Consider the following 13,512-nt stretch of genomic DNA (forward strand, 5'->3'; position numbering starts at 1 on the left):
AGAAAGCCAGGATGAACTTATGTTATATTAACTTCAATTTCTGTGACAAACGTATGACCGTAAATGCCTATATTAACCGTATGGTAATGTACAAGCTCGAAAATCTTCAAGTACAGCCAAAATTAAATATAATTTCCCGCCATTGGAACTTGACAAATTTGGCTAAATACGCTAGGTTGCCAGCACTATAAAAACATATGTTGCAGCAGCAGTGCTGCAAAACGCCATCTAGTTCCGCAGCTTGTGCAATGTTTTGTAATCGTATTTATAAAATAATTCAATTAGTTAATTATAAATAAAAAATGATACGCCGCGCACAATGTCTGCTGCGTCTGCACGGCTATGGAGGGCACTCACTGGTCAACCGCCTTCGATGCTACTCCACGGACGAGGGGTATCCGAAACAGAACCCCAATCCAAATCCCAGGGCACAGAAACCGGGCACCAAAAACCTGCCGGCTGTGAGGAACCCCTTTGCCGCCGCCCAGGACAGGACGAAAAACAGCTACCTGACCATGGTGGAGATCTTCCAGGAGCGCGACGTCCACCGCCGCAACCATGTGGAGTTCATCTACGCGGCGCTCAAGAATATGGCTGATTTTGGGGTGGAAAGAGACTTGGAGGTCTACAAGGCCCTGATTAACGTGATGCCCAAGGGCAAGTTCATACCCACCAACCTGTTCCAGGCGGAGTTCATGCACTACCCCAAGCAGCAGCAGTGCATAATTGATCTACTCGAGCAAATGGAGGATTGCGGGGTGATGCCCGACCACGAGATGGAGGCGATGCTGCTAAATGTTTTCGGCAGACAAGGACATCCACTGCGCAAGTACTGGCGCATGATGTACTGGATGCCAAAATTTAAGAACCTCTCACCGTGGCCCCTGCCCGATCCTGTTCCGGATGATACCCTGGAAATGGCCAAGCTGGCGCTGGAAAGGATGTGCACGGTTGACCTGCGGTCCAAAATAACTGTGTTTGAGACCAGCGAACTGAAGGATGCCATCGACGATACGTGGATCGTGAGCGGAATAAGTCCCGAGCAAGAGAAACTGCTGCGGGAGCACTCTCGCCAAAAAGCTCTGTACATCGAGGGACCCTTTCACATATGGCTTAGGAATCGCCGAATCAACTACTTTACCCTGCGCGCCGATGCAGATTCCGAGTTCCTGTCTCAATTGGATGAGCGGCAGCTGGACGAGGACGATGTCTCCCACATCGAAGTACCTTTCTTTGGTCGTGCTCCACCAAGGCGACACAATCAGCTGGGAAAGCTGCGCTCTGTCCACCAGCAGGACGACGGAACCATTATGGCAATCTGTGCCACAGGCACCTCCACAAAGGACTCGTTGCTCTCGTGGATTCGTCTGCTGGAAGCGAACGGAAATCCCTCCATAGGAGAGGTGCCCGTCCTCTTCCGGTTCACATCCGAAGTTCCAGCCAAAGCGCAAGAAATTGACAGTGGCGCCAGTGTCCCCGCAACAAGTGATAGCAGTAGTCAAGTAGAGCAAAAAAGCAGTAGACCGAAATAAACAAAGTGTTGACCATATTTTCGTCTTTCTATACCAGAGGATTCGGTTTTGATAATTTAGTATGCTCATCGAAAAAAATCTACACCTTGTCAATTATTTACACTCCCTCCTGCTAAGAGTGAATTGAAGGCAACATTGTATGCGATTTGGGGTGGTTTTTAATGAAATAAGGTTAATTAATTATCCGATTGTGAGCCGAGCTTAAACGAAAAATCACAGAACCCGAAACTAAGTGTACATAAGATCTGCCTAAGCTTTAACGCCTTCTAACTGCTAATTAAGTATATGTACATGTCATCCTTGTTTGAGATATATAGTTATGTCATTGGAACATTACTTTATGCCTGTCTTGTTGACGGGGAACACCTGCGTGACAACTCCGATTCCCTTGCTGGTGCCCTCGCGAAACAGGATGCGCATTCCAGGACGCACATACTCCGGGTGGCCGACAAACTCGAACATCACCGAAGCACAATCGTTAGTGCCCAGTCGCTCACCGCCCATAATGCCCCGAATGACGGCCGTCTGGCGAATGCTTCCTATGTGGACTGTGGTTTGGAAGCCGACGTAGATGGCTGTGGCGTGGAACAGCACGGACACCTTGGCCTATAGTTATAATTAGCGATAATTATACATATGGCACTTAAGTGAAAACTAACAACTTACTTGGAAGAAAAAGGTCCCGTATGGCTCATCCAGACTATTTCCTATATCACCCAGGAGGACCATGCCACTTCGGAGCGTGGGCAGGTCCTGATCCAAACTGAAAGATAGCGAAGCGCTCTGGCCAGCTCGAACAACTCGGCAAGGAGCCTTATTTCGGTGGATAGTATTAACAGTAACGGGATGAAAGCTTCCATCAGGCAGAGGACCAATCTTCATGGGCATGTTCTCGGTTAGCACGCCCTGGACAAGTAGACCGCCCACAACGGGTCCGACGTCAGAGACCCGAAAGATCTCGTCCACCTGGAACTCGCAAGACTCCTGCTCGAGCCGATCCTTTTCGGCGTTGCTGATTCCGGGCGAAAGGACGTACAGAAACTTTGTGACTAGATTGAGGCCCGTGCCCGTGACATTCGACACGCAAAAGATGGGCACAATGTTCTCGGATATCTGGTTTGATCCGGCGGAGATTGCCTCATCCGTGTTGGTCACTACAAAGGGAACCTTACGGCACCCAATGGTGGTGAGCAGGTTGCACAACTCCTGTACTGTGGCGTCTGGCGATGTGATATCTGTTTTTGTGACCAATACAAAGAAGGGCATGTCCAGTGCCCGCACAATTGCCAAGTGCTCCTCGGTGGTGTCGTTGCAGCCGCTGCCCGCCGATACCACCAGCATGGCGTAGTGGGGTGAGTATCCACTCAGTGCCTGCACGGTGGTGCGCATGTAGCGCCGGTGTCCGGCCAGATCCATGAAGGTAACCAGCTTGCTGGACCTGTCGCTAATCTCTTCTGCCGTCATCATTTCATTGTACTTGTAGTTGACCACATTGCCCAGTGCATCAAAGCCGAGGGTTTCATGTGAGATGCAGGAGGTGCGGCCTTAAGAAAAAAAAGAAATAGGTCATTTATCAAGCACAAAAAAGGGACATTATAAAAGATAAATAGAATGTCCTACATCTAGATACCTCATTGATGTCAATAGATGTCAAACATAATATCTAACTTCTAAAACTAATTTCTATTTGCTTAACGACATATTACCCGACTGAATTTCGTGCATGTGCCTAAACATATTGAGCCGCGCCCGGCCGTGTCCGTTGTCCAGCTCATCCTGTGTCAGCACGCCCAGCAAAGTGGATTTGCCTGCATCAGCTCCGCCGAGCACCGCTACCCGCACTTCGATGTTGTGCTGGTCGTCGGGGATCTTTCGGACCAGCACCTCGGCGACGGCGCGTCGTGCGGCGATAGTCTTTCGCCGCAGCACTGATGTACTGGCTCCCAGGCTGTGGGCCATTTGCTTGAGCGTGGTGAGCGAGGCATTCATATCCTTGTCGCTAAGGCCCTGCAGATAGCCGGCATCGGAGACTCCAATTTCGTAGATTGCCTCGCCGTTTCCTTCGCGCAGACGCCACTTCATCTGGGTAACCAGGTGCTCGAATCGCTGTTTCGACGGATTAACCAGCTTCAGCTTGTACTCCACATTTCCGAGCTGCGGCTCTGGTGGGAGCATTCCCTGCTCGAAGTCGAAGATTAGGTTGCCCCGTTCGATGGGCATCCCGCTCACCAGGCTGCACTCGTTGGCATTGGCGTCCGTCTCATAGTCGCTGCTACTGCTTCCGCCGCCGCTGCTATTGCCGTTCAGCTCAGGCTCCTCCTCGAATCCGTCGTCCTGATTGGGATCAAAGAGGCTCAGGAAGGACTCCATACTTTGTTGCTGGAAAAGAGAAATCCGTGAAATAAATACACATGACTGGGGCAAATAGAAGGGGTAAATTATATTAATTCTCTATAAACAAAGGAACGCTTTGTCTCAAGAAAACATTTTTGGGCCAAGTGCGACATTGAAATATGTACATAGAGGGCTGCATAACACCATTCAAACCGGCAAATGAGACATTCGTGTTGAAACGAACGAAGTGAATTCGGCGCGTTTGCAAATGAACGAAGTGAAGTCGGCAACGCGCGCCGACTTCAATTCATTCAATCCAAACGGCACATTCTGAAACGAATGAAGTGAAGACCGAGTAAAATGAATGGGTGATTCGAATGTCTTGTCTGCGTATGTGTGTGTGTGTGTGAGTTTCAATAAAAGATGCTAAATTGGTGTTTTAATATTATTGTTTATTATTACTTAACTGATAATACATTATATTCTTATCTTATAAATATATATATTTTTTTTCTTTAATTTTCAATGTTATTGTGTAAAAACATAATTTTATTAATATTTTCCGAGTTAAGCGAAATGGCAGAACGTTTATCTGTTATTTATATATTCGTATTAGACAAATGCTACAATATTATTAAATAAGACGCACACGCACATAATAATACACAAACACAGAAAACTTAGACTTACCTCCGCGCTGTCCGAACTCATTTTACACAATGACAACATAAAGTATTCAGAGTACTCTGAATTTCTATTGAAAATTCATTGGCTTCATTTAGTTTTCGCGCGCATTCATTGCCTTCATTTCGCTCGGGTACCCAAAACTCCGAACGCATACGAAGTGAACGCAAAGAGATCGCGACAACTGAATGGTATGTATTCTGAATACATACTAAAACGAATGAGTACTCTAAATGCAAACAAATAGAATGGTGTTATGCAGCCCTCTAATGTACATATATTGTATGTGTATGTGTACATACAAAAAGATCTTCGAACAGCAGTAAGATATGTGTGTACATGTATAATATTATATATACATTATTTGATTTGTTAACTCATATATTTTTGTATTTAGTCTGAGACACCGCAAGCAGTTACATATATTGCTTGCTGTTTTTGGCGCAAAATAACATTAAACATTGAACTTTAGAATTGTTACTTTTATTTCCACACAACGTAGTTGGTTTCACTTTAAAAACAATTATTTTTGCTGCTAGTTGTTGTCCGCAACAGATTGCTTATGTGTATCCATTAAAACTGAAAATTCTCCCCATTTGTTTTTTTGGCCGTCCTCTTTGCCTTGCAGCGACCTTGAAAAATACTTGTTTATGTTTGCCACGACTCTTGCCGTTATTCGGAGCACACGAAAGTTGGAAGGGGGGGAGGGGGGTCAGAAAGCGCGCGGCGCTGGCACAAAATATCGATTTTGGCTGTGCTTTTCATTTGCCCAGGTCGAATTTGTTGTTCGGCTATCTGGGTTCTGTGTAGTTGTATGCGTACTTGTGCTCCTTGTTTTTGGCTGCCTTTCGATTTTGTTTATAACCTGCTCAGTCGAAAGCTTCTTTTCGTTTCAAAATCCGGGGAGTAACTGCCGTGTTTACTGAACTCATACAGGGTCCCATAAACAGAAGAAGAAGAGGAAGCAGGGCAAGCAGAGTGTGGGATTTCACAAGAAACATAAATCGCACTGCGATTTCATCAGCCAAACAAAAGTCGAGTCAATGCACTGCACTTACGCATAAAGTTGATTCGGAGAACTCGTTTCTGATGCAATAATGCGCAACAATGCGAAGATTTCCACGATTTTCAATGTTCTCTGTGGTTGTTGTTATTCGCGTTCAATTCACGTTGCCATGGCAATTTTTCACATTTGTTGGTTGAGCACCCTCAACACACACTGCAAATTTCGGGTGACGCAAAAATTGCGCCAGCAAGCCAATCAATTAGCTCGATTAATAAAACCTCCTACATTTTGTGCCTCCTTCAAACAGATGTTTATGCTCGCCACGCGTTAGTGCCTTTTGGCAACTGTGCGCTCTTACCAACACTGATTGGCGCGGCGTCTAGTGTGAACGGCACACAATTCAAATTCAAATAGTAACGTATCATTAACAATTAAGGGTTTCACGGGTAGAACTTGACTTGTAAAGTGACGTGCGAGGGCGCTTCTCTGTGTTTTCTATGCCACATTATTACGTGATTATATTCGTTACTCAGAAAGCAAGAAAGGGTATAAAAGATTCGTTGAAAAGTATGAGCATGTAGGAGAAATTGTTTCCTTTTGGTAACAATTACTTACTATTAAAAGGACGAAGAGAATTAGTGAATTCCATGTGTTTCCCAGCGAAAGAAAACAACTCGAATTGCATAATTTCAAACTCAATGTATTCTCATTAATATATTTACGTTTTATTCCTTATCATTAACATTATTACTTTATCACAAATATTTTAAGCATTTTTACATATGTAGTCAGTTACAATGATGTGTTTCTTTTTGTGTGTCTGTTTCTGGGACTTGGGCTTGCATGTTTGTTATGTACATCATTTACCTCTCTGAGGCTCATAAAATAGTATCTGCGGATCTTGACATGGGTGTGGTGTGATGCTACAGGGATCGTTTTAAAATTTTCACTACTCGCACTCGATTTTGGATATCTACAGCAGGGACTTTGCCTATGAATAAACTTGGAGGAAGTTTACGATTTCCTTTACAAGTCGCCTGGATGCTATAACTTTTATATTTAAATACAATATTATGACATTACATTGATTTCACTAAACGCTATCGATGATTTAGCATAGATATTTGATTTTCCCATTATGGTTTTTGTTTGTTAGAAGGTCAAGTCAGAATTGCCCAACTGATATGACAAACGTTTGAACACTTATAGTCGTTTAGCCCTTGTCTATGATATATGTAGTTGTATAGCATTTCTGATGTGCTAATGCCTTGATAACAATTGCCAATGAAAGTGGGACGATCGGCGGCGGTTACGCACCCACTTGAACTGCCCAAAAACTTCGAGCGGTGCCGGCACCCATTTAATATGCAATAATTAAATACTCGTAATGCTCAAGAATACATTCGTTGTGTGCACTCAGGTCCGACTGGTTAACGTCCGTCAATGAGGTGTGTGAAGTTCAGGGAATCGGGCGGACCCATCAAATGGCCATTTGGAAGTGGAACTTGGTGCCTTTTATCCCTCTGCTCGACCCGCATAAATCATTTTATTAGCTTATTAAAAACTTTTCCATTTATTGTCATCGTTTTGCGCTATCGTGCGCACAAAATCCACAAATCCGTGCCCGTGCCCAGTTCTTGTTCATTGTGTTCCATACCCATTCAATCGCTCGTGAGCTTATCTTCCGGCATGGTGGCGGGGTATTCTGGATTCGGCAGTCTGGACTGGGACTGGATTGGGACTGGGATATTTTTCTAAACTTTTCTTTATTGCTCACTTGTTGGCCGCTGTTCGCTGCTGTTTGCTGCTGATGGCAGTGTTGGGTGTTTGGGGATGCCAATGGAGAAGCTGAAGCTGGAGCGGGAGCAACTGCTGTGACCATTAAATTCAAATCTGGTGCTGTGTTTGGTGCGTGTTTAAAAGTTAAATAATGACCAGCACTGGGCACGCAATGGCGCAAGACGTGTCCAATATAACTTTGCCTTTTTTTTCCGGCTCCGCCCGACTTTGATCTCGATTGCTAGAGGGCAGTTCAAATAGTGCGGCTCCGGCTGGAGGGGATATTCCGGGGATTTTCCGGGGGATATGTTCTTTCGTGAAGAGGCCTGCTCCCAGCACCACGGCGTCTCGTTGGGTACAGGGCCTGGAAGATTAGTTTCACCTTGTGGGTCGGGTCGCTCCCTAAATTAAGGACTGAGCCCGAGCTGGAGCTGAAGCTGGGAGGGGCTCCGACTTACAGCAGTCAGAGGATATATGTAGTATACAAGTACATCTATGGTTACACTTAGCTTAAACATTTACAAACGAACGGAGACACAGACACACGCATTACATAATACATATACATAGTCGTACTTTAGCTAATTCTATAAATCTAGTAATTACTTCTAAGCGACGTTGTCGAACAGGGTTTCCATATACAACTGCGGTCAAGTTGGTAGTTCGAATTTGGTAAAGGTGCTTAAAACCAGTTGAGGATGATTACTTACACAATTTCAATACATTCAATCTAACTCAACATTTGCTTTCTTACATATATTTTAATTTTACAACAGATTTAACCTAAACAACTTTCGATTTGACAATGATATTATCCATTTCATTTCTAGTTTAAAACAATCTTATATTAATCAGATCATAGAGCTTAGAAAACGCTTTACAATTAATGAAATGTGTTTCTTCGAAGCAAAAAATGATTTTGTTTATAGTTTAGTTCGTGAATTTGATATATGTTGTTTTACAAATACAAAAGTTTAACTTTTAATATGTTTCTTGAATTTACTGATATATTTTTAAAACAAAATATATGTACTTTATGTTTTAAGAGATATTTTTCGATATGGTAATCTTGCAGAATCAGTAAACGTATAAACTTTATAAACATTAACTAAAAAAACTTGACCGCAGCTTCACATGACTAGTTAGTTGCTCACTGTCACTCTGATTCGGCTGTGTTTTTGGGCTACTGCTGTGCGCCAGTCTTTTGGTTTCCATGCCAGGATGATGGACAGGACAGGTTCTTAGACGCAGCTCTCCGGCCCGGGCAGTGTGTCCGTGATGATGTGGTTGCGTCCTGCTGCCGACTTGTGCGTGATGGTGTTCAGCTGCGATGGCGACAGGCTTGTGCCGGCGGCCATCGCGGATGACATGCCCATTCCAGGACCCACGCCCACTCCTGCTCCAACGCCCATGCCCACGCCCACGCCCATCCCCAGACCCAGACCCATGCCCTTGGGCAGCGTCATGTGGGCAGCGGGCGGCTTGTTGAGGCCGTAGTCTATGAGGCTGCTGGTGGTCAGGTAGTCGGCCAGAGAGAGCGGATCGTGCGGACCTCGCTGTGGAGCCATGTTATGGGGCAACGTGTGATGCAGGTGCGCGGCATAGCCACCCGGCCCTGGATTTCCGTTGGCGGCCATCGCATTGCTTACCGTGCTGCCGGCGGAGCTGAGGGTGCTGCTGCTGCCCCCCGTGCCCGCCGTGCCCGCCGCTCCGGCGGAGTAGCTGGCCATGCTCAGGCCCAGCTGCTCGTAGCGACTCAGCGTGGGCATGGCGTCGTACAGAAGCGGTGGATTGCTCCCTCCACCCCGGGCACTAACCATTCCACTGCTCGCCGCCGGCTCACTCTCCAGCTTCAAGGTGCTGGACTGCGAGGGCGGGCTGTTCAGGTGCGGCGCATTGCCATCCTGCAATCAACATAGAGTTAGTTAGTTAAATAGGGAATGTACTGGATGAAACATTGATGTACCCGGTAACCAGTTTGTTTTAGCAAAGTTATTAGGAAATTTAACAAAAAGAAAATTAGTGCGTTCTCTCTGCATTGCATTTAACGTGTAATGTTCCCATTAAAGAATTTACTCTGTCAAATATATTATAGAAAATATAAATGAAAATATATTTGAAGTGTGAATTTTATATTATTGGAACATACTGAAAATAAAAGGCTCAGAATGTCTATAAAGTCCAGCCAGTTTACCATAAACGCCTGTGGTACCGACTACATATGTACATAAATGGCATGCTAAAAGGGCAACACCTCCACCTGGCCACTGGCCACTGGCACTTACATAATCCGTGGTTTTGTGGCCACCAGTGCTGCCCGTCATGGGAGCGGCAGATGCACCGCCCGCACCACCACCACCAACTCCTCCGCCGACGAACAAACCACTCGGCCGATTTCCCAACGGTGACGAGGCGTCACCGCCACTTGGAGCACTCTTCTGGGCGCTCAATATGTCCGGCTGCTTCTCGATGCCCTGCTTCAGGGTGTAGGCCACCACGAGGCGCTGGTGGCCCGCTCCCGTTTCCAGGGGCGCCGTCACCGTCACATCCATGCCTGTCACGAGTGTGAGAAACATTAGCAAAAAGAGCAAAAAGAGTGGTTTGGCTCGGATCTGTGGCGTTATCAATACCCTTGCAATTTATCATCCTAATAACTGATCTTTTTTACTGACTACATAATAGTTTAAAGCTTGATTTTTGATAGCAACTTGATAAATAATGCTTATTGTAATTAATAGACAGTAGTCAATGCAGCATACATCGTTCTGGTAGAAACATTTAGATTGAAGGTTTAGATTGTGGTTTACCACGTTTAAATGAATGCTTCATAAAGTCAAGACATGTGCAGAGACATATGCAGCTAAGAGAATCTGGAAACCTCTACTATCTATCTACTCTAGATGACTCCCTGCCTGGGTATTTGAATACTCTTCACTGGCCGTAATGACTCACCCAGGTGCTTGTCCTTGTCATCGCACATGTTGCGGGCTCCTTGGCCACGGCGCCGGCGAACTGCGATGACCACCACGGATAGCACCGCTATGCCCACGGTGAACAGTGTGCCGGCGAGGAGGGCAGCCAGGGGCAGGATCGACAGGCCCATTCGGCCATCTGCAAAAAAGCGGTTAAGCAATGGTAAGGATTAGACCAGCATCATTAATAAATATACATCTTATAATCATGTTTGAGCTTTCAATAAAAAAAATTATACTGCAGATAGAAATAATCTTACTCATGCAAAGTACGCCCACAAACCAAAGTTGTCAGTGTAGAAATTTCTCCTTTGCACTTCACCAGCTGAGTAACGGGTATCAGATAGTCGGGGAAGTCGACTATAGCATTCGCTCTTGTTTTACTTGTGCTGTTCTGTTTACCTGTTTATTTCTTTTTATTTCTATTTCCTTTTATTTAAACTTAAAATACTTAAATACATTTTCCATTGATTTCATAGTTGAAATATAATTAAGAATGCCGCACTTTAAATACAATTTGAGAAATAAAACGTATGCATACTCATGCACGTTATTTTCCCAGTTTCTGATGATGAAAGCTATATGCCATTTCTTTGTCTGACTGAACTCGATAAATAGCCATTGGTCGGCGAGGGTCCAATAAACTGGATGCGGCGTGGGCCACTTGACTGCTGCTTGCCCAGCTCTTTTTCAGCCGAGCCAGCCATATTCCCCATATTCCCCCATATCCCCCATATATCCATAACCCATATCGGCCAACAGCGCCCCGCCCCTCGTGTTTGCGCCCATAAAACGCACGTCGCATGTCAAGTGGCTGCCACAGGCAGCGGTTCTTCAGCCAATCGCTCGCTTAGTTTGTTGTATTTGCGATTGCGATTCCGATTGCGATTGCGATTGCGATGGCTTTAACATCAGCGCTAAGCATTTCAATTAAAATCCGCTTGCCTGCTGAATTTTCGAACGATTCGGCGATTCGGCGGGGGCTTGTAATTGAATATGCATTACAAGGCCGCACACACTGCGTATACGCAACCTGAGCAATGCGATGCGATGCCCACCTTTGTGCTTTGTACACTGTTTAAACTCGACATTCAACAAATTGTGCGCCTGCGGATATGCAACGCAGAAATTCAATAGGCAAACATCAGACCGAACAGCAGGAATCAGGAAGCGGAAGTACAGTGGATGCTAAATAAACAACGACATACTTTGAGGAAATCGCAAAATCAAACTCGAAAGAGGATTTGAACTTGTTAGCAACATTTAACCATTGTTTGGAAATTTCATCAAATATTTAGGCTTATTATTTGTTTGTTTTTTAAAATTATACATTTTACTTTTCAGTTTTTTGCTATGTTCAATTTATTTTTTGTTTATTATGCATATACAATGTTATAAAATGTGAATTTATAGCACTGGCACTGGAATTAGGTTAAACTAACAGGCAACTATTTTATATTTTTACAACAACGCCATTAAGCCAAAGCAGTTAAAAATCTTTATAAAAGTCGGTTCATACGCAGTACACACTGTTATAACCAAACGACATGCTAACCACAGACTGTAATGGGATGGTAATGGATGGATGGATGGATGGATGGTAATGGATGAATGGTGCAGACTGTTGCTAATTTATAAACCTGGTCTTGTTGTCAGCCAAACGCTAAAATTGCAAATCAATAAATATTCTTTGACTGCCGAATGTTGCTGTGCCAAATGTTGACGAAACTGCGCCGCTGGCGAAATTGCTCATTTATGCATGGCTGCTTCCCGGCGAATACATCCGTGCAAAACACACACTACCACTCCGACTGTCACCCACTTTTCACAACCACCCACCCACTACCCTCCCACTAACCACCCACTAACCCCCCACCACCCACCGCCGCTTACGTCCAATTTTAGGTGGGTTGTAATTGCTGGCACATGACTTTTGGGAAAAGTACAAATATATACGCTCGTAGTTGTGTGTTCAAAATGCGAGCCCCGAAAGTTTTTGCTATTTCGATTTGTATAGTTTATCGAGTTTTAGCCGGTTAAAAGCATTTCAGACACGCGTTTTATTTCGCATGCAATATATATGTATGTAGGGTGGTAATAAAAATGAATTCAGCGCAGGACATTGAGCGAATTATAACATTTCATTCAAAACATCCAGCAACTTGTGAAACAATGTATTTTAATCGCATATAAAGATATTTAAGCAATGGAAAAATTCAGTAAATATTGAAAAAATGTTAATTGAGACTTGTGCTACTGTGTATTGGTATTTTAGTTTAATTACCTTTCATTGACAGATGAAAAATATGGGTTAATCGAATAACAATTATTGCAAATTCAAAGCTTCTCCCAAAGGGTCGTTTACATGTGAAATGGTATACCAAATTCAGATTTCACAGTGCGGTATGCCATGGAATGAGTTAAAAACTTCGGAAACTTTGCTTTATTTGCGTGGCACTCGACAAAAAACTAACAAGCTAACAAGCTGACTTAAAGCATTTTTAATTTTAATTAGATCGAGCTAAAGGGATTGCAATTGCAGCCGGCAAACAAATCATGATTTTGGGAACACGGCCTCAATCGTGGAAGCCATGTATTTGCATGACCCAAATCTCAAAATCCGGACTGTTTAACCAAATTCGAAATTTGACATCATTACGCTGCACAAATAGGAATTAGAAGAGCTGGTGCTCTATTAATTTCTTAACGCTCATCCGAGCAGATAAATAAATGGTTATTTAATTTCGTTATGCTCATGTAGCGTTTAAATGATTTATGAATCGATGCGATGCGATGCGCATATTGGCGAGCGAGTGAATTGAATTAAATGCCAAATTTATTCATTTATTCAATGTCATGCCGGAGTGGGAATAATTCATTATAAATTCATCATTCCGTTTGAAGCTCAGCCACACACACACATTCAGATACCACATGGCGGATACGTAATTCACCATTCTCATTTATGGCTGAAATGTAAAGAATTGGCACTCACTAACCGGCACACACCTTTGCATCTTTGCATGTGGGCGGTAACATTTTCAAATTATCCAGTTGGGCACATACATACATCCAGATACATCCGCATCCTTATTGTCCCCAAATCCCCAATCGCATCAGGCAGCCCAAACACACAAAGGGCATAAAGGAACAAAACCAAACCGAACCGAACCGAAGCGAAGCGAGCAATCGCTTGCCAAATAAA

The 13,512-nt window shown here is 44.2% G+C and overlaps 3 protein-coding genes across 5 annotated transcripts in view; 1 reads left to right on the plus strand and 2 right to left on the minus strand.

The window, feature by feature from the left end:
- The first annotated feature begins 214 nt into the window (after nucleotides 1–214).
- Nucleotides 215–1,549, plus strand: LOC6537547 (evolutionarily conserved signaling intermediate in Toll pathway, mitochondrial). Its single transcript, XM_002098057.3, has one exon. The coding sequence runs from the start codon at nucleotides 303–305 to the stop codon at nucleotides 1,530–1,532; it is 1,230 nt and encodes a 409-aa protein (XP_002098093.1). The 5' UTR covers nucleotides 215–302; the 3' UTR covers nucleotides 1,533–1,549.
- A 123-nt stretch (nucleotides 1,550–1,672) lies between these two features.
- LOC6537548 (GTP-binding protein 2) lies at nucleotides 1,673–5,859 on the minus strand. 3 transcript variants are annotated; one of them, XM_015192925.3, is made up of 4 exons: nucleotides 5,609–5,859; nucleotides 3,239–3,911; nucleotides 2,199–3,076; nucleotides 1,673–2,138 (listed from the first exon to the last, which is right to left on the minus strand). In XM_015192925.3, exons 2-4 carry the CDS (start codon nucleotides 3,900–3,902, stop codon nucleotides 1,866–1,868), a joined length of 1,815 nt encoding a protein of 604 aa, XP_015048411.1. In that variant the 5' UTR covers nucleotides 3,903–3,911; nucleotides 5,609–5,859; the 3' UTR covers nucleotides 1,673–1,865. The 3 variants fall into 3 exon arrangements, with proteins under 3 accessions (XP_015048411.1, XP_015048410.1, XP_015048409.1); XM_015192924.3 differs by lacking the exon at nucleotides 5,609–5,859 and adding an exon at nucleotides 5,373–5,567; XM_015192923.3 differs by lacking the exon at nucleotides 5,609–5,859 and adding an exon at nucleotides 5,032–5,337.
- A 376-nt stretch (nucleotides 5,860–6,235) lies between these two features.
- The window catches only part of LOC6537549, a 96,443-nt gene continuing 89,166 nt past the window's right edge, over nucleotides 6,236–13,512 (minus strand). The window contains exons 16-18 of the mRNA XM_002098059.3: nucleotides 10,288–10,446; nucleotides 9,621–9,889; nucleotides 6,236–9,239 (exon numbers count right to left, since the gene is read on the minus strand). Of these exons, the coding sequence (XP_002098095.2) occupies nucleotides 8,577–9,239; nucleotides 9,621–9,889; nucleotides 10,288–10,446 (1,091 nt within the window). The 3' untranslated portion in view covers nucleotides 6,236–8,576. The remainder of the gene's footprint in view (nucleotides 9,240–9,620; nucleotides 9,890–10,287; nucleotides 10,447–13,512) is intronic.

This window comes from Drosophila yakuba, chromosome 3R (genome assembly GCF_016746365.2).
Source record: "Drosophila yakuba strain Tai18E2 chromosome 3R, Prin_Dyak_Tai18E2_2.1, whole genome shotgun sequence".
In the NCBI taxonomy this organism is placed as follows: Eukaryota; Metazoa; Arthropoda; class Insecta; order Diptera; family Drosophilidae; genus Drosophila; species Drosophila yakuba.